Source organism: Tenebrio molitor, chromosome 4 (assembly GCF_963966145.1).
Source record: "Tenebrio molitor chromosome 4, icTenMoli1.1, whole genome shotgun sequence".
Taxonomy (NCBI): Eukaryota; Metazoa; Arthropoda; class Insecta; order Coleoptera; family Tenebrionidae; genus Tenebrio; species Tenebrio molitor.
Window position 1 is genome coordinate 25,503,646 of NC_091049.1, and position 21,843 is coordinate 25,525,488.

The window sequence follows — 21,843 nt, forward strand, 5'->3', positions numbered from 1 at the left end:
GTACTCAGGAAATACGGAAGGCCAGGACTGCACAGTTTTTCCCCTGAGGATTTCCGGAGCGTGTATGGAGCGCATGTAACATCAGGCAATTGATTCGATTTGGTGGTTGATCTCTGATGGTTTAGGGTGGCATTTCTCTGACGGCCACCACAGGCTTGCACGTTGTAAATCGTCGATCCCTGAATAGTCGTAATTACATTACAGACATTTTGGAACCTCACGTGTCCCATTTGTCCCTTATTTTGGGGGTGATTTCATTCTGTTGCAGGAGAACGCAAAATCTCATACTGCCAGAATAGTGAGAGAGTACCTTCCGGACGTTGGTATTCAGGTTATGAACTAACCAGCAAGAAGTCCATACCTGAATCCAAGGGAACATCTGTAGGATAATATGGGACGATGTTTGCAAGAGCAAATGCCCCCTCCAGCTAACCTTCACAAGGTAAGACAGCGAGAGATGGAAATATGGGAAGATATCGATTAGGGAGCAACAATATGGGGCCTGATTGAGAGTATGCACCCGTTATTAAGTTTTTTTTGCAGTCATGAAGTTTAATATTTTTATTAAAGTTTAGAAAATTGTTAAAAGTGTCAGTGATAAAATTGTTCAAGCAGTAAAGGATTCCTGGATTGTTAAAGGTGTCCAAATCTGACGGTTCTGGAATTAAAATTTGTAGGTATTTCGAAATTTTAAGGTAGTGCATTAACTTTGTGAAGAAGTTTATGATGTCTAAAAATAAGTTACACAAACGGGATATTTTAGTAGTACATAATTCACATTGTCAATTCTCAATAATTTTGTTATAATCTAAAAGCAAATCTTATATATGCTTATTCACATGAAGTGGAGCTTCTTCATGACCAGTTGCACCTGGAATATTGTGGGATATATTAATGCAATTAAAATAAAGAATTGATTACCTTGGAGCGATGAAGCATTTTCCGTCGATTCTCCCTTGGGAGCACCATTTTCTGTAAAAGATATTTTTTTTAATATTGATGCAGTTTAAATATCAGTTCAATTACCTCGAATCGTGACCTTTTTTATTTTGGATTCTAGATTCAGTGAATTCATATAAATGGCAAAGTCGTCGTCTTTAGCCATTTTTTCTTTAATCTCAGCTTCAGCCAATCGGGGATCAGCTCCGGATTCAATTAACAATCGGAAAGATCGTAAATCGGAATTTTTCAAAGCGGTAGACAAAAGCGTTTGACCATTTTTATTTTTTTGGTTGACATCTGCTCCTTGCTTTATAAAATATTCCACTGCATCTACCTGTTCCATTTCTAATGAACATACAAGTAAACTGCTTGCAAGTGTTGCGTCTACTTTGAGGCCATTTGCAATCATGCAATTGAGTATTTCAAAATTACGTTTTTCCATGCACAAGTTTAGAGGAAGATTACCATTTTTATCAGCCAAATTTATGTCGGCACCTTTTTTTATTAGATATTTTGTAATATCCGAATGACTTCGCTCAATAGCACGAATTAAGGGAGTTCCTGAAGACACTACATTAAGGGGAGCTCCCCTTTCTGCCAATAACTGTACCACATCTAAATAGCCTAAATCAATGGCATGAAATAAAGCTGTATGAATTGTCAATTCAGCCCCGTGATCCAACAGCTGATTTATTATCTTTTGGTTTTTTTTGTCCACTGCCCAATATAAAGGAGTTTTGCCATTTTTATCCGGTTTACAGGTATTTGCACCCGCAACTAGTAAACTCTCGCACATTTGAGGAAACTCGGCTTTGATACTGATGATCAAAGGAGTATCTCCATTTGGTCCTTCTACGTTGGGATTTACACCTTTCTCCAGCAAAAACTTGACAAAGGGAAGATTATTCCAGGACACTACGAACTCGAGTGGTGTACATTTATTGGACGACAGTGATGAACGTAACACAACTTTACTCATGTCATAACCTTCTCTCAACATTTGGGTAAGAACAGTGGTATCACTGTTCAATAGAGCATAGAATAATCGGTTCTAAAACATGAACATATTCAACAAACTGGAAATAAACAATACGGGTTGCAAAATGTAAGATAATAGTTACAAAAATGTAGCTATAATGACACAATTTTGTCAAAATTTAACAATCAGAATATAGTATACATATTATTTCATGAGCAAGTAAAAAAGAAGGTTTTTATCCACGAAAATAAAGTGAATCATTTGAGTGGATAAAAACCTTTTTCCACTAGGAAGGTACTACTATTAGAAGCGGTCACTCCTGAATCAAATCCAGAAGTAGAATTTCTCTCCTACTGGTTAATAATTTTTTCGCAGGTAAAATAGCAAGACCTAATTTTTTTTATCGGATAAATTTTTCAATTTCACGAAAACTTTTTGCTTGGACAACTTTACGAGTTGAATTTGGGCATTTTTATTCTGGTTAGGCCCGAGAGCTTTAGCTCGACGGTTTAAACTTTGAATAAAAATGTCCATATATCAACGAGTAAAATGGTGTAAAGCAAAAATGTTTAAGTGAAAATTGGGAAATCCCGCACCGACAAAGTGTTTGCAAGTTGCCGCACTGCCGTTCTGAGACTAAAGTTCATTTTTTCTTTAAAACAATTGTCAAAGTGTTGTCACCTTGGTATGAGGCACTAGTTATTTGATGGTTATTAAGGCCCCGTTGTAACTACCACCATGGTTCAACTCAAGTTCAATTTTGAACGACTTTCAGCGCTGTTTTGACGTTGTACGAAAGTGGTTTTATAATTTATAATTGTGAAGTTCGAGTCGGTTTAACGCCAGTTCAATAGATCGTGGGTATTAAAGTATTGCGAGAGAAAGTAAACGGTGATGGAAAACGTTCAGTATCTTGGCGAATTAACCGACGACGAAGATTTCTTCGAACTCTATCAGTTAGTGCAACATCCTAGAGTCCGTGAAAATCATTTTACGAAATGTAGAGATGTAGAGTTTAAAGAAAGATTTAGGTTATCTAAAGAAGTGGTGCAGTTTGTGACAGAAGAAGTATCCGAGATAATCTCGTCCCAAACTGAACGGTATAAAATATTTTTTGTTCGACACTGTCAGAATTTGAGAATTTTCTCCTATGTGAACGGATTTTGATAAATGTCACAACTTGTCAAAACGAAACGTCAAGCTAATTTTAAAGGTTTTAAGCGATTTGAAGCATTTAAGGGGCTCGTCGAACAAAAAAAACGTTGTATTTAACTCGTTCGTGTGTAAATTGGGCCTTTTTTGGCACTCTTGGGCCTTTAAAACGCTCGTTTCAGTCGCGTGCCAAAAAAGGCCCAATTTACACACAAACTCGTCAAATAAACTATCTACTATTATTCTTTGTTAAATTAAGTACGTATAACAAAAAAAAATTTTTTTTAAGTAGTTTTGCAGGAATCCATAATTTTCAGCCCACCAAAAGCACCTGCACCTGCTAACGCGTTCAGAGCACATTTAATGCAAATAAATTCAAATAAACAACTGTTAAAGCAATCTTAAATCATTTTGTTATGAACCCTAATTTTTGATCATAATTTAATTTTGTAGTTATAATTATTATACAGGGTTATTCACGTAAGATGACGAGCCTGATCAGGTAAAAATGCAACCCAAAAGACAATTCACAAAGCAATCTCGATCCCTATTACATTATCCGTCATTATCACAATGCGCATAAAACATAGACAGCTTTTAATGTCAGCCCGATGAATTTCAATTTCTGACAGAAAAATGCCTTTCTCAGCAAAATATGATTTGATTTAATAACAATAATAAGAAATTAAAATCACAAAAGTAATGGGTAAGTGGGATCATATCGGTTCTGTCATCGTTCGAAAATCTTTTCAAATACTAAATATGAACGAAAAATGCAATGACAGATTTATCTTTCAAATTATGTAATAGAATACCTACTTGGATTCCTGATTTAATTTTTAAATACCGAAACACAATGAATGCTTTGTAAAGTATCGCGCGTTCAAATGAAATCCTGGGCTGAGTAGGCGTTGGAAAAATTAAACCGTTTAGAACAGTGTAAAGTTTGAATTTCCCGCCGTTTGACACGAATGACATTTGTTTATGTTTAATCGCAACATACTTGAACATGTTTGTTTTCAGCAAAGGGTGCCCTTAGATATTTGCTTCAAGAATAGGAATCGTTAAGTTATTCTATTTTTAATGTAAAACATTGTACAGAAAGAAAAAAAGAAAGATTTTTTTGGCTCTAAATTTTAGGTTAGCTGTCAACATGCTCCAATTAATCTACGCTTTAAAAAAGCACAACAATTGACGGTTTCCAACGCCTTCCCAGCCCAGGATTTCATTTGAACACTCGATATATTTTGGGTTTAATTTTTACCTGGTCATCTTACGTGAATAACCCTGTATAGTAGGTATCAAAAACAACACTGGAAACGTCTAAAGTCCTTAAAATACACACAAAAAATAAAACGAACGGAATAAAACGCAATACCAGATTCTAGGTTAAAGAAGATAGGCCTGCCTCGATAAATTTGTAAACACAAAATTACCAAAAAGTTACTGTTTTCACCATTGCTAACTTTGTTTTAACCTGGATCAAATGAACTGCCTCCTAACATCGAATGTACTGTTATATTCAAAAAAATCGCGTACACCTATTAATTGCCTGTGTAATTTTGTTGTTCTGGCGTTTATTAACGTCATACTGTGACACTTAATTTATTCAAAAATGCCACTACCAAAAGTTTTTGAACAAGAAAAGTGGGAATTTAGAGCAGTTTATGCCACGTAGAATAAATGCGGTTATCAATGCATACGGTGCCACGACCAAATATTAATGTAATATTCAAATGGAATTATCTAAAAATTAAGACATAACCTGTCTTATAATAACGTTTGTCAAAATGACAGAAAAAGTCCGTTTTTAAACTATACAAAAACCTATAAAAATTGATTACTTGATTTAAATTAAGAAAATTAATTTGGCTTGTTCTTATTCATCCGATGAACACTTTCAAAGCCGAAGTGGTTATGAAGGTCCAGGTTTTGAGAAATATTCTCCTTCTCCAAGCGAGAATTGCTCAGAAAGTGGAGATGAGAAACATAGGTACGGTACTTGAAGAGGTGGATAGAGATGCTTTAGCAGAAAAAGAAGTCCAAATTCAAATTAAATCAGACACTAACGATACTGGGCCAGCAAATCTAAATTTTTATTTTTCTGCTATAAGCGGAATAAATGAAGGTATTAGAGCACACCTAATGGATGGAACACAGTTGGATTTTTATTTCAGATTAACATGTCACTTCTTAACCTGGTCCTAACCTAACTTTTGCCACTGATCTTCAGCATAAATATTGGGTGATTCAAAATTATTGTGGATAAGTATGTCAACTATGTACAAAAATTTATGTGGCAACTGTGTGGGTAGGGTAGAGTTGACATAGTCGCGCAATTTTGAAAATTGTCAAGTTAATGTGCAATGTTATAAAAAAAAAATCAATGCACGCATATGAAATGTCATACAAATGTCAACTCTACTCCACCCACACAGTTACCACATAAATTTCCGTTAGTACATAGTTTCCATACTTATCCACAATAATTTTGAATCACTCAATACTTCACAATGTTGTGAAAAATTCAAAAGTGTTAGCAGTTAAATGGTTACTAGTTTTAGGATTTTTCTTTGATTCTCAAACAGCAAAAGTCAAAGAATCGTTTAGGTAATAAGATTTTGATAAGAGTTTTAAAAAAGAGAATCTAAATTAGATGTACAGAGTGGCTACGAAAATTGGATTCACTTTTCCACATTTGCCCAAAAGATGGAAATTAAAAAAAAAATTAAATGGAATTGCTGGAAAATAGTACATATATTATGTTATGAGGAGCAAAAATGAAGTTTTATGTGCTGCGGCTGGTAGATTGGCTGCCGAACGCAGTGATATACTATTTTTTCTTCAAACCCTCATATACCGGGTGATTCAGTTTGGTATTCGCGGCCCTATATCTTTTTTGTTTTAAGAAAAAAGTATAGCAAACCATATATATTTGTAAATCGCTTGTGAAACTACAATAGATGATGTTGTCAAATCTTCTCTACGATGACATATGTCAAAGTTAAGACAGTCAACTTTTTTTTTTTAAATAGTACACTATACATTTCTTAGCCTATTCTTGTAAAGTTTTTTTTTCTACATTTGAATGTATAAAAAAGTTAACAGTTACATCAGAAAAAAAATCGAGAAAAATAATAAAATATGATTTAATTTATTCGAAAGCGTTATTTTCTAAAAAGAACAAGTAAGCCAAACATTTGTAAATTCACATTATGTTGGTTCCCTGCATGTCACTATTTACAAGACAACCACGTAGCCAAAAAATAAAATGATTTGACCTTGTTTGTTTTCAAGCCTCGGGTGCGCCTCGGCGAGAAAACTGAGACTCGGACAAAATACCAAATCCATACTGAATTTACTATGCTAAATTCGCGTTATGTTGGTTCCCTGCATCTCACTATTTTAAGAATTACATAGCCAAAAAATAAAATTATTTGACAGTGAAATACCCGATCCATCCTGAATTTACTTTATTCGAATATTAGAATTTACACTTATTCGAATTTTACATAGTCACCTATTCAAATATTCGAATAATTCGAATACGATTCCCAAGACTCATCACGTCATTCATGCACTATCAAAATTCAACTAGGTACATATTTTCATCGTGTATGCATTCAAAGCGGTATAGTCAGGAAGAAGTTAGGTTTCGAAGCCAGATGTTATAACATAGTTATTTATGTAAATGTAGGTTATAACATAGCTATTTATTTAAATGTAGGTACGTTAATAATTGACGCTATTAATGTCAAAATTCAATTGTCTCCATGGCTAACTAGCTCTTTTTATAAAATAACACTTTCGAATAAATTAAATCATATATTTTTTTTTCTCGATTTTTTCCTATTGCAAGTGTCAACTTTTTTTACACATTCAAATGTAGAAAAAAAAAGCTTTACAAGAATAGACTAAGAAATGTATAATGTATCATTTAAAAAAAAAAGTTGACTGTCTTAACTTTAACATATGTCATCGTAGAGAAGATTTGACAACGTCATCTATTGTAGTTTCATAAGCGATTTACAAATATATATGGTTTACTATATTTTTTTCTTAAAATAAAAAAGATATAGGGGCGCGAATACCAATCTGAATCACCCGGTATAACAAATTATTTAAGACATGTTAAAAAACCAGGTCGTCAGCTCGTTAGATGCCATGACAATGAAGTGACACTTTAGCATTATCAATGCAGCAGGATAATATCATAATTTACGGACGTTTGAAGAAAAACTATTTTTTTTACGTAACTATGTCTTAAAAAATTTAGCTAAATGTTGATTGTAGCCGATTAGGATATGTTGCACGCTAATGAGTAATGACCCTCCACTCTTACAGCTGCTGTTCTACCAGTGGAGCCACCTTCTCCAGCAGGATAATACCATTTTATGATACAGTTGGTTGCAAAAAAAGCGGGAAATGAAAATTTCCCTAATGTAAATTTGGTTTTGTTCATTTGTTAATTAATTGTCTACTTGACAATACCTGTCAAATAATTTTTAAAAATGTCATTGAATTTTGACCATAATTCTAACCTATCTCTTGTAAAGAGGTTTCACACTATGAAAAATTGTAAATGTATCAATTTTATTCTGACAATTGCCGTTTTTTTTAAATTTTTTAACACTTTTCTTGACGTGGGCATAATTAGGCAGGGAAAGTTTTTTAATTTAAAACAGTCTAACCAAATTTTGAAATGACATTGACAATAAATTGTTAAAAATAATGACAGTTGCACGAAATATTGAATTGGATGTTGCCATTTAATTAAATATATTTTTTCGATCTTCAATTTTTTTGTAAAAACAGCGACATCTCTGGTAATGTTGCAGTTTAAGGTCCTAATAATGCGCGCTCCGTGCCCCACAATATTTACTTCTGTTGATGTACTTACACCGTTGCCAGATTTATTAAAGATTGAACAGACTTTTCTAGATCATGCACGTTTTGGTGCAATTTGTTGATTTGTTTGTTGTCTTGTTTGTAATAAGCCCAGTTTTAAAAAAAATCGCTTCATTAAAAAAAATCCACATGTTTTTGTTCAATTTTTCGTTTTAAGATGAGCTAAAAAGTGCACTTGATTCAGAAGAAACGTCTCTACGGGGTGACTGTTGTAGTTTTTGCAAAAACAAATTAAACTGTAAGACACAACATGAACAAAAATGTGAACAAAAGGGATAAAATTCTGTCATTACGCAACCCACCATAATTCTCTGCTACGAGCAATATAATGTTGAACCTTTAATAAATCTGGCAACGGTGTAAGTACATATGGAGAAGTAAGTATTGTACGGAACACGGAGTGCTCTCCGTGCGCAATAGGGCTGCGCAGTAGTAGGACCTTAAACTGCAACATTACCCCAAAAATTATAAAACCACCAACACCGTAATTTACCTGGAAAACACAATCGGCAACGTTGTTTTTATTGGGAACTTAATTCAACAGGTGGTGGTTTTAGAATTTTGGCAAAGACTACGAGTACAGTCGAATCACATAATTTTTTATAAGTGTTAAATACGGCATTAGTAATATAACGGGTGTTTTTTAAAAAATTTGTGTCGAAGTTGTCGTTGAAGAGTCGATTGTGAACGCACCACCGGATTACGCACTCCGATCAGCTGTTTAAATCTATCCCCACTTTTTGCGTGTTTTTAATATGCAGTTTGAAAAAAATCAGTCTTTTTTAAGACGCCAACGCCAACTTCGACGCCATCTTTAAAAAACACCATTTGCGAGTACATATATGCAGAAAAATATTATCCTACCCATTGATGATAAGCCATTGTTGCTCACTCACAAAACAATATATTATCTCAAACTTTGTTGGGTAAATTAGTAATATACCAAACTAGACAACACAATTATCTTCAGATCAAGGTGGTTAACCTCCTTCCTCGTTGCACAGACTACCCACTAGAATAGAAATAGACGAATAGACCAAAGACCACAGAACACCCCCTCTCTCCGCTTAGGGTTTTTGGCGGAAACGGATACGATTCGAGTGGTGCGATGGGGTTCTAGCACGTTCTAGAACCTTCGTGAAGATTTCAAAGCGCGCGGCGATTTAAATCGTAGCAGTACATACAAGATTTTTTGCACGACCTGTATATAATGAGCAACTTTACTCCCTGATTGTATGGAGTAAAGTGGCTCTTTTTTCCCCTTGGGCAAAAAACCGCAGCCAACTCAAGCTTTTAGTCATCTTTTTTCCCCTTGGGCAAAAAACCATAGCCTATTCAACCTTTTATGGTTCATATTTATTTCGAATTCATTTTTCTTTTCACTCGAGGTGCAGTGTGAAGCCCAAAGGCGAAGTCCGAGGGTCCTACAAAGCAACGACGGTAACAATCATGCAATCCCGAGGTGCAGATACTATTATTTGCACGATTCAAAAATTTTAATTGAAAAAAGCCGAGAGGTTAAAAATTATTTTTAACTGTCAACATGACACTTCAATTTAGCTTGACAGTGATAATTTACAAATTTTCGGCTTTTTTATATTAAAATCGATGAGTCATGCAAAAAATAGTATATGGACCTCGGTAGTGAATGATTTTTACCCTCAGTGGTTTGTAGAACCCTCGGGCTACAAATTGCACCTCGGAAAAATCATCCACTTCACTCCCTCGGTGCATAATATACTATTTTTCACTCGAGATGCAGTTTGTAGCCCGAAGACGAAGCCCGAGGGTCCTACAAAGCAACGACGGTAACAATCATGCATTCCCGAGGTGCAATACTATTATTTGCAGGATTCAAAAATTTTAATTGAAATAAGCCGAAAGGTTAAAAAATATTTTTAACTGTCAACATGACTCTTCAATTTAGCTTGACAGTGATAATTTACAAATTTTCGGCTTTTTTCTACTAAAATCGGTGAGTCGTGCAAAAAATAGTATATGGACCCCGGGAGTGAATGATTTTTACCCTCAGTGCTTTGTAGAACCCTCGGGCTACAAATTGCACCTCGGGTAAAAATCATCCACTTCACTCCCTCGGTGCATAATATACTATTTTCTAATTTGCTGTTTTAACAAAGCTGTTAACGCATTCGTTTTGAATGCGTTAATAAGCTATTACGAGTAACACATCCGAAATCTAGGAACTTTTTTCAGTTGGTAACACACATTGCCGGCAGCAAATTGACTCTGGTATTATCAGCATTTCTAGATAATTGTAAGAAATATTTAAATACCAATAATTATAAAGTTTATTTCTATTAAGTATATAAAAATGAATCGCCGTTCGTTAGTCTCGCTAAAACTTAAAAACGGCTTGACCGATTTGAATATTTATTTTTTTCTTTTGTTCGCTTTAATACAGGGGTGGTTTAAAAAGAAAAAAAAAATTGGAAAAGTTGCCCGGAAAATTGGAAAATTGCAAAAGTTATAATTTTTGTATGCATTTTCGATCGTAACAAACTGACGATAGGAACGACATATTTGATTAATTCTTTTTTTTGTTTGATATGCCCCGGGCTAGAAATGACTGAATTGAATGTTTTCAATAGAAAAAAAAAATCTGGAAGATTTGGGGAAAAATCTGAAAAAACTAAATTACTTAAAATAATTCGGGGAAAACTGAAAGTACTTTTTTGTATGAACTCAAGACCATAACTTAGGATTCGAACGATGGCTATGCGTAATTCTTTTTTGGTTTTGTTTGTTAGGGTTTTGGATAAGTTTTCGGAAAAAAAATTCGGGACAATTACAAAGGAAAGTCGGAAAATTCGGACAAATTTCAAAAATTATAATTTTTATATGCACTGTCGATCATAACTGACAGCAGGACCTACATATTTGCTTTTCAATTCAATTGAAAAAAAAATCTGGAAGATTTGAAGAAAAATCTGGAAAAACGCAATCCAGTAAATTAAAATAAAATTACATTTGCTTTTACTTTTGTGTTGTTTCGCGATCTGTCCAACAAATGTAGTAGTTGTTTTATTTCTATTCCAATTTGCATATTTGCCTACATGCACAAAAGTCATTTGACAGCTGATTGTGAAATTGGGAATCAAACCAATCGGATTGTTTACTTGAACATCGATCTTGCAATCGAAATCGAAATGTAAATATTGGGTGATACAAAATAATTGTGGATAAATCTGGCAGCTATGTACGAAAATTTATGTGGCAACTGTGGGTAGGATAGAATTGACATTTCTTTGACAGTTTATAGTCGCGCAATTTTGAAATTTGTCAAATCAATGTGTAATGGAATTTAACAAATCAAATACACGCTTATGAAATGTCATACAAATGTCAACTCTATCCCATTCACACAGTTGCCACATACATTTTCGTACATAGTTGCAATACTTATTCACAATCATTTTGAATAAGTCAACCGAGGGGAAAAACATGAATATCTCCCGTGGTGCATACAATATTTTATTTTTTAGTCTCTCTACTTAAAAGTTAAAATTTTATTAAAAATATTTAGCAGGGAAGATTGCGTGAATATGTGGTTGCTATAGTTTCGTTCTCATGAGTTTGTTGCCGACAATGTGGAGGGCAAAAAAATTTGACAAATCCCAAGGGAGATATGAGTTGTTTTTCACAATCTGTATCTATGACGAAAAGAAACAATATCGTGTTACTAAAAAATAAAAACAGTATTATTAGGTACTGTTACGTTATAAATTACGCTCCCGAAACTGGGCAACCCTGTTACCGGTTACAAATCCGGAATGTTCAGGGGTCGTGGCTTCGACTCGGTTTACAATGCGAACCACGAGAAACGCCGACTGAAGCTGAAAATTTTGGTGAGAACAGCCCGGAGTACGGGAAATGATACACAATCTTCCAACTAATCGTTTATTCAGATGTCAAACAATGAAAATAATGATATAAATGAAAAAGAAAACAACGAAGCCTGACTAGCCTTATGGCGTGTACAAAATTGTACAAAATAACCTAACTCCTCGGAGGGTCCTCCGGGTCCCAGATATTCAACGAACGAGTACCGGCGAAACAGTAAAAAAAAATTCCCTTCTTTAGCGAAGGAGGAAGGCCGACTGGTCCTACGTAACGTCGCTATTCGGCTACGCCGCCCGCATAAGCGGGGAGGTCCTCCAAGTCTTCCTTCGCTCCAAAAAAAAAAAAATTGAAGTTAAGATGTTTTTCTCCGGTACGGACCGGTGAAGAACCACGCGCAAAAAAATGTTCGGTGAGCGCGATACACAATTCCTGGCGAGGTCACTCACGGATTGATAATCGTTCGTGAATATAAAAACCCGACGGACTTGATAAGAAATTTTTTTCTTAAGTTAGTACGATTAATGAAATGACGCGCCTTATGACAAAACTGCAACTTTAACAGTGGAACAAATTATAAATCCTAAACGCGATATACAAATAAATGAATTTGATAGAACTTTTCACCCGTCGAAATAATGAGTGACAATGGAAATTTGACTATAGTTAAATACAAACGCTCAATTAGTTCGACGGAGTGACAAAATACAACCGAAAACTTTGAGAAGCTACGGCCTGTAAAAATTGGGGTGTCACCACTGCTCCGGACTTGCTGGTGGGTAGATCCGGCACCTTCCGGAACATTCTAGAAAAATCGCGAAGATTTACAATCGCGCGGCGATTTAAATCGTAACAGTACCTAAATAATGCAATTATTTAATACAATTGTTTGTAGGAGATGCTGTAAAAATAAATAAAGTATCTGAGGGACACTTTCAGAAAGGCGTTGGCAAAATGTCCAAAACCCAAATCTGGAGACGAGGGGGGGATTGTGATAACCCCCAAGTGGCCGTACTTTCAAAGCTTGCTCTTTTTAAAAGATCAGTTCACCTCCCGGAGATCTACATCTAATTTGCCAACCACTTCGTTAGGTATAGACAGTTTGGAAGATGTGCATGATTCACCTGAGAGCGAAGGTGCACCTATCCCAAGTTCGGCCGATATAGATGAGATTCAGGGACTGGAGTCCCAATCGCCAGTTTATTTTGATTGGGAGCCCACGCCGCAATCGCCAATTTCTAATGAACAACCTACTGTTTCACTTCCGGCAGAAAAAGGAAAAAGTCTAATGATTTGATAGGGCAAGCTCTTTTAAATGTAGAGACGGAGAAGTTGCGCCTCCTACAGAACAAGGAGAAAGCACCTATCGAGAAGCCTTTGGATAAAGATAGGTGTTTTTTCGAAAGCATTTTGCCCCATGTCCAAAAATTGAGTCCCCTTAGAAAATTACAGTTTAGATCCCAAGTTCAAGAACTTGTGATCTCATATGGTCATATGCCTACTTGCTTGCTGTGTTGTATCGTACGCTTCGATCGGTACGATTATAATGATGTTATTAAATAATGTAAACGGATTTAAACTTAACAAAAAATAGATTTACATATTACGAATTTGTGACAACTACAAGGCGTCTTGAACGTTTAGCTGCTCAAGTAGAAGTGACGCTTTACAATACAAGTTTTGTGCAGCCCCTAAAGAAGCTGCAAGGGTAGCGGTCATAAACCCCCATTAAAATATGAAAGAAAACGTGGGTGGTCGAAGACAACTCTTTATGATATAATATACTATTATATGCCACTTTTAGGGATTATTGTGCCGACAAAGGCATCGAGAAACATAAAATTATAACCAACAAAAATTCCGCCCCCAATGAATGGTTGTTATGAACGTTTTGTTGAAATTTAATATTTAAAATAAAAATTCTTAATTGAGCGAATCTATTCGAACCACTACAGTACCATGAAATAATTAACATGTCAATTGAGAAACAGTTGATATAATTTTATGGCTTTTACCACAAAAAACGCTTGCGTATAGACAGCTTTCTTTTTCACCCTATCATGATAGAGTTTACTTTTAACCTGCCAAAATTATGGTTTCGACTATTAAATCTTGATAAACTCTTCCAGAAATTTTCGGCTTACGTTGTCTGAAAGTCGGCCTCAACCAAATTGAACTGATGCAATGCCACACACAATCCGATCGGTCTGCTACTTTGACCTGCACAGTTATTCAGAATCGTTTTTTTTTAATTCTCATCCGGCCGCCTGAACAGTCCGCCAAGTCCCCGCAGTTTTCTACCACACCTACTCAGGAAATACGGAAGGCCAGGACTGCACAGTTTTTTCTCTGAGGATTTCCGGAGCGTGTACGGAGCGCATGTAACATCAGGCAGTTGATTCGATTATGATGATTGATCTCTGACGATTTAGGGTGGCATTTCTCTGACGGCCACCACAGGCTTGCACGTTGTAAATCGTCGGTCCCTGAATAGTCGTAATTGCATTACATTTGTACCTTATTTTGGGGATGATTTCATTCTGATGCAAAAGAACGCAAAATCTCATACTGCCAGAATAGTGGCAGTATGGAACTGGCCAACAAGAAGTCCAGACCTGAATCCAAGGGAACATTGTAGGATAATATGGGAAGATGTTTGCAAGAGCAAATGCCTCCTACAGCTAACCTTCACAAGGTAAGACAGCGAGAGATGGAAATATGGGAAGATATCGATTAGGGAGCAACAATAAGGGGCCTGATTGAGAGTATGTACCCGTTTTTAATTTTTTTTTGCAGTCCTCAAGTTTAATATTTTTATTAAAGTTTGGAAAATTGTTAAAAGTGTCAGTGATAAAATTGTTCAAGCAGTTAAGGATTCCTGGATTGTTAAAGGTACCCAAATCTGATGGTTCTGGAATTAAAATTGGTAGGTATGTATTTCGAAATTCTAAGGTAGTGCGTAACTTTGTGAAGAAGTTTATGATGTGTAAAAATAAGTTACACAAACGGGATATTTTAGTAGTACATAATTCACATTGTCAATTCTCAATAATTTTGTTATAATCTAAAAGCAAATCTTATACAGGCTGTTTGATAAAAAACGCCTCAACCTATAACTTTTTTATTTATTATCCGATTTCAATGAACAAAAAAACCGAAGATATGGTTTTTCATGCGCTACGAAGCAGCCATAAAATAATTTTTTTTTTGCGATATTTTCAGTAGCTTACTATAGTCAACTTTTTTTTTTTTAATGGACACATGTAGTTTTTTAGGCTTAGTCTGATAAAGTTTTTTTTTCTGAATCTAACGATGTATTAAAAATTATCGTTTGGTTCATAGCTGACTGAAAAAAAAATAAAACAATTTTTAATTGTCGATAACCCCTTGGAAGCACCATTTTCTGTAAAAGATATTTTTAAATATTGAGGCAGTTTAAGGATGAACTGGAGTAACATTGAAAAATGGCGAAAATGGCTCAAAATTGGTACTAGAGTCCTTCTATCCATGCTAAAGTACTGTGCCAAATTAAAAAAAAATTGATCGAGGAATTTTAAAGTTATTACCTTTTAAAGTTTCGGGATATTTTACACGCATTCTTATGAGAAATCGATCAATGCTCGTATATAAATTGAAAAAAAAACATATTTCAAAATGGCCAATTTTTCTTAAATTTTTCACACATGAAGTATCGATATCGTAGAATGTTCTAATGAATTTACAAAAAAAGTTGGTTGAGGATTTTCCAATTAATCGCTAATTATATGTGGAAAAACACGGTTTTTGAGGTTATGTACCTGTTTTAATTTCAATAAAAAGTGAACAAAACGCATATAATTGACGTCGGTATGCAATATTACACTCATATCGCACGTTTTACCACAGTTACGTTAAGAACTTTAACAGAAATGCAATGAAAATTGAATTCAGTGTGCTTCTGTTTACTTTTACGTACAGCCTTAGTCAAAAGATTGTAAAATCACATGTAAGTAATTATCTAAATATCAAGAAAATAAAGACAAAATTTACTTGCAACTGATTACAATTCGTTTCCAAAAATTAAAAACTTTTTTTTCAAATATTGATATCTCGTTATAAACGTTTCATAGCATAATAAGAATTCCGCAACTTTTTGCTGAGATTGTTACTCCAGTTCATCCTTAAGATCTGAACCGGTTGATAGTTAGAAAGAGGTAAAATAAAGTCCCTAGATATATCTAGGGACTTTAAGGTAAAAGTGTTGACAACGCTGCATTTGACAGTGTTCGCATTAACTTGACCTACAGTGCATTCACTTTTGTTTTAGACCAGAGTAGGCTATGGAAATTTGGCGAGTTGTATGGTAAGACTGTGGCTGAATGACAATATACATCATGTATAATATGTGTATATACTCGTATGTGTATTTAGTGATAAATGTAAATATTGCACAAATTTAAAACTAATTTACCTTAAGGGGAAGAATACGCTAGCGGCGAGTGTCACATTCTAATTTTCAAATGTAGTGTTCCACACAACATCCGGTATCCCGTATAAAATTTGTCTACGTCGCGTCGGTTTGAAAAACATCTTGTGATGCACATGGGCGATTGAGTACACGTGCACCCTGCAACACGATGGAGATTAAAGTATGGGGCCAAAATAGGATCAGACCTTATAATTGATTGTATATCGATAGATTTTATGTATAGTTAGTACATAGTTATATTTAGCATGAAAGCATTTACTTCAAACTGCAATAATCCTGTATTTAAAATAATCGTCTAGATACGGCGCTGTAATTGGTCAGATTTTTTTATGAACGAAATAATCAAAAATAAATCTAATAAATAAGAACTATATTTTGGCCGATCGAACTTGTAAAAACTCCTTTCCACACCACCTCGGAGGTAGAGTACTAGGCGCGTTTTTTTTTTAATGTGGTATCCCCCGTAGGCCTAATCCACGAATTTTTTTTATGACAAATCACCTCGTTGTATCAACGCAGGCAACAGATGTTCAAAATAAAAACACTTTAATTTTGGTAGCATCGTTTGGGCGAAAAAGTCGGCGTCTGCTTCAATTTTTTCAAAAATCATTACCTTCGGTGTCCATATTACAAAATAACATAAAGATCGGTTTGTTATTAAAAGCTGTCCCTGAACTTGGAAGTAATATGCATGAGTCCGTTTCAACTTCAAACTGCCGTTTTCCAGTTTGGCAAATTTGATTTTTTTCGATATAATAGCTTCCTCAGGTGTTAACTCTCTTGCGGTATACGGGCATTTGATTTCAATAAGCCCAAAATCCCCAATCATTCCATCTGGACTAGCCGCTAAAAATGGATGTTGTTCGCTGATAAATAAACCACAATCTTTAATTTGGTCCGGTGCACACGAGTTCCCGTCAGCATAATATTTTATACCTGGGCTTGGACATAGGCCCTTTAATCCTGCACACGAATTCCCGTCAAGGCAAAAATGCACCACAAATTCTAGACTCGAATTCCCGTCAGAAAAAAATCTTGGTTATTGAAAGCACTGTTACGAATTACGAAAGTAAGATTCAATGATGAATCTTCTATGTTCTGAAGTAAAAACCATTTTTGCATTAAAATTTGGTTAATAGTGACAGTTGTTTGACGTTTATTAGCTGACTTAGCACAGATACGAAAAATCTGACACTGTCAAAGTCACAGCCGCCCCTTATCTAAGTATATAATTGTTGATCAAAGAGTATTTGTAACTTTTTAAAATTTAAAAAATTTTTTTTTGGTCCACGTACCTAATGGTAAACAACAATGGTACCTGGCAACGGCCAGAGGGGTAGGTAAGTAAGGGATTGAAGCGCTCTTTTACCCTTGACGGGAACTCGAGTTATGGATTAGATCAGTTGATAATTACCTGACGGGAATTCTTGCATTACTTTATGACAAGAAATAAGTCAGACGGGAATTCGAGTGCGCCCATTTGGTCACTGTTAATATCTGTAAAAATATGTTTGTATAAAAATATGATACTTGTTGGCACATTACCTATTGTAGATGTAAGAACTTGCTTTATGGCTCTGAACGAATTTATCTCGTTATCAATTCCATATTTTGTAAATTTATTTCCAGAAAAGTTTGGTACTAAAAGTTCTTTTACAAAATTGGAACGATTCGTTGAAGCTCGCATGTTACAGACACGCCCAAAATTAGAAGCTGTCAATCTAACACTTCTTTGTTCATACCATGCGGAAGAATCTCTTTGCGTTCTAGTTGACTCTTCGATGTTTTTTATTTGATCATGATTCTGCCGCAGTTGAAGTAGAAATTTGTCCTTCAATTTCTGCATATCCTCTGCGTCAATTTCTGCATCCACTTTTTGGGCATCAGGGCACCAAAATATAGCTACTTTGCCTACATTAGATTTTTATAATCGATGTTAGTACCTAATGTACAGATCATTGTTAATTATATTACTAAAGCCACTAGAAACAGATGTGTGTGAAAGCGCGACAGCGACAGAGAGATGCAGCTAGTATATGCATTGAATCGCTTCCTCCAAACCCAGAAACATTATGTCATTCGAAAAGGTTTTTTTCATTGATTTCTGAATACAATCAATTTTTTTTTGCATTATCCTTTTCTCAAAGCACACGTGGATGTGTAGATGAAATTTTTTTTTTTTTAAACTCTTGCATAATAAAATAATACCAATGGAAAAAGCCCGTTTTAAATTAATTATAATTCGGAATATGACACTAAAATTTTTATTTCAAAGTTGTCTACACATAATACAATATCAAGACAACATATTTATGAAATTTCAAATGTGTAATGTTTATTTTATCGGCCTTAAAACATTACCAAACTTTGCATAAAACTAGTGTTTCAGCTGAGCGTATTCTTCCCCTTAACACTTAATAATAATGTCAAATTTGACACTGGCAGTTCGAACAATTTTGATTTTGTTATTTTGACATAGCCACGATACCAATATTTAAAAACATTAAAATAGCCTACTCTGGTCTAAAACAAAAATGAATGTATTATAACTTTTAATTTTCTGCAAGACCAAAATTCGGCAGTGTTGCCACGTGTGCATCCTATGTAAAATGCAGCGCTGGTGGATCTTCGATAAACACCGTTCACGTTATGTCAGTTACGTTTATGCTATTACGAAAATGAACCTTTCATGGTAAATTTCAAATTTGCCAAATTTCATTGTTACCAACGGATTCAGTCATTCTTGATCACACCGTAACAAATTGAATGAAAAATTTCCATGACCTCTCATTATGCCAAAACAACGTGAATGCATTTTATGTAAACAAATTATATCTACCAAGTGACTGTAAGTGTTTGTGATTTTTTTTGGTGTTATGTTGGCAACATATTGTAAGTTTTATGTTGGCATAGGTACCTATTTTTAAATTCAAATATGTGAAATCAAAAGTCACAAAACAAAGTTGTCATAATCACACTTTATTTTTTAAAATGGATTTTACTACTGACACGTTTATTGTAATGACTTATTTTCAAAGCGAATTGCAAAATGCCAATTAATTCACGTTAGTAAAACTTGTTTTCCCCATTTTTTTGCAAAATCTTTTTTGCAATATTCATTTTTCACAGCAACACCAAACATCAAAAACCCTAACCTCAAAAATGACACATTAACAGTGACGAGGCTTACCAATTGCTCAGATTCAGGGATGCCAACCTATTAAATTTGTTGCAATCATTTATAGTTACCTGATACGTTCAGAGCACTGGGTTCTTGTACTGGCAGTACAGTGTTTTCAGAAATTACAAGACATTCCAAATTTGGTGGTTACAGTATTTAAATTGTTTTAAATTATGAGGTAGAAAAAAATTCTCGTTTTAAAGATTTCACTTAAGACTTTTTTTGCAGTTCCGTCGATAATTAAAAATTAGTAGGTTCAGATCGTGCAGGTGCAATCAACTTGGACAAAAAATTACTTAGCTTGCAGTCAAAATCCGTTCCCAGTGAAAGGAACATTACCTACCAAAACTTTGCGAATAGATCTGAGGTCAATAAACAGTGACCGATTTTTGAACGATTTGTTTTAACAGTTATTTAAGATTAAGTGTAAAAAGTTATCCTTATTGTACGAACGGGTTTAAAATACGAGCGAAGTACGAGCGAGTATTTTAAAGGATGTGAGTGCAATAAAGACGTATGTCTTAGGTACAACATTTTATCTACGATTGTGAGATCATCCCACCGGTTTTAACATAAATTTGTATAAAATAATTTGTTTCTATAGCAGATGTTAAAGTGTGCTTTTATCTATTCAAATCAAAAGGTCAAGTAGCATTTTAACCGCATGGGTGGATAAAGTGCTACTTTAACAGCAAGGGTAGATAAAGTAATTAATTTTTTTTATTAACAACGCTCATACGAGATTTTAAAACCTGACACGATTAGAAATGATTAAAAAAAAGTTTCAATAATAAAATACAAATGCTATAGAAAGAAATTGAATATTGTACACGACGATAAAATTTAATTATCTTTTCGAGTGTACCTAATTAGCATCTGGACTAAAAAAAGCTCTCGAAGATAAAATACAATTTTATCGTCTTGTATACTAATAACTATTTATTAACGGTCGCTGGAGTGAAAAATTTTGGCGGAAAAAAAAATCCCATGAAATTTTTCTACTTTCGCTTTAATTCAAAATACTAAACAGTAACAGAATGTGAAAAATTGATGTTCAAAATTTGATTACTTCATTAATTACCTATTCAACGCACAGTTTTATAGTCGTAACCATCAAAGTAACATTTATTTACAAAATTTTTCTTGTAAATTATTCAAATCCAAATCAGTATCCCGCGAGTTACACAATTGTTGAGGCCACAAAACCGACGCATTCGTAACCAGTTCACGGTCACATTCTGTTGAGGTTTGGCCGAACTTTTCCGTTTACACATTTACAAAAAGAAACCATCTTACCCATCTTACCATCCCGGACTTCAATCGCGCACTTTTTTCTTTCTTCTGCAACGTCAGGCGCTGTGCAAATTTGAACTGCGTTACGAAACGTCCAACACCTTGATCGTCAATGAAATATCATTGACATAAAACCGAAAGTTTCGACTGATTTTTTAACCGATCTCAATTTCAAAACGCGTAGTAATTGCCTACGGGGGTCCGGGTGATCTTGTTGACTGTTTCATCAAACGTCGCTCTGATTGTTTAAATATCAGTGCAACGAAGTGTTTATGTTTACGAAAAGAGTTTGTACAGCGAGGCGAATGCGGTTTGGGACATGAATAAAAAATTATTTTTTACCGTTTGCGTGTTTCGTTGCGAACTAAGTGGAGTGAGATCCTGCCGCGTCCAGAATTTTAATTTCTGGTTCCGGTGCAGACGAGGATAAAGAATGGGTCTAGAAAATGGTACTTGCGAAACGTGGGTTTGTATTTTTTCAACCAAGAAAAGTATTCAGCTCGGTCAAGCTCACTTCAAAGGAAATGACTCCAAAGAGCTAGGTTCAAGAGAGTACAGGTCATCGAAAAAAATACCTAATCGTATATGGTATTCCACAAGACTCCATCCTTGGGCCATTATTTATAATTAATATTTGTTTTATTTCGGATATCAATTTTTATTGACGCTATTATTGACATTACAATAAGAGTCTAGCTTGATTGTTCTTTATTAGTTCCATGGATAGGAAAAAAATGAAACATTTGCAGATTATTGAGATAAATCGAATGTTTTTGGATGCTGCTATTTAGTGTAACGAAAAGGTCAATTTCTTCTACAAAGAAGAAGATAACACGTGTTCAATTGAAAAGTTCATCAAATTGGCTTTGATCTTTGTCGCTATCTTTGTCTAACTAACTTAATTTACGATGTTGTCTTTTCAAAAATAAAGTCGAAGCCAACTTGATGAACATTTCAATTGAACACTTGTAATTTTTTTAGATTTTTACTTGTTATTTCCACTTTATTACCTGTTTACTCTACCTCTAACAATTATTGTGTCAATTTGACAGAGAATAATTT

At 34.6% G+C, this 21,843-nt stretch overlaps 3 protein-coding genes across 7 annotated transcripts in view; 1 reads left to right on the forward strand and 2 right to left on the reverse strand.

The window, feature by feature from the left end:
- The window catches only part of LOC138129696 (ankyrin repeat domain-containing protein 29-like), a 263,705-nt gene that overhangs the window by 215,873 nt on the left and 25,989 nt on the right, over positions 1-21,843 (forward strand). The window lies entirely within an intron of this gene.
- The window catches only part of LOC138129705 (inversin-B-like), a 98,359-nt gene that overhangs the window by 24,959 nt on the left and 51,557 nt on the right, over positions 1-21,843 (reverse strand). The gene's annotated exons all lie outside the window — the stretch shown is intronic.
- On the reverse strand, positions 704-20,966 carry LOC138129703 (putative ankyrin repeat protein RF_0381). 2 transcript variants are annotated; one of them, XM_069045984.1, is made up of 4 exons: positions 20,785-20,966; positions 1,027-1,993; positions 922-972; positions 704-871 (listed from the first exon to the last, which is right to left on the reverse strand). In XM_069045984.1, the coding sequence occupies exons 1-4, from the start codon at positions 20,794-20,796 to the stop codon at positions 822-824; spliced, it is 1,080 nt and encodes a 359-aa protein (XP_068902085.1). In that variant the 5' UTR covers positions 20,797-20,966; the 3' UTR covers positions 704-821. The 2 variants fall into 2 exon arrangements, with proteins under 2 accessions (XP_068902085.1, XP_068902084.1); XM_069045983.1 differs by lacking the exon at positions 20,785-20,966 and adding an exon at positions 8,846-9,027.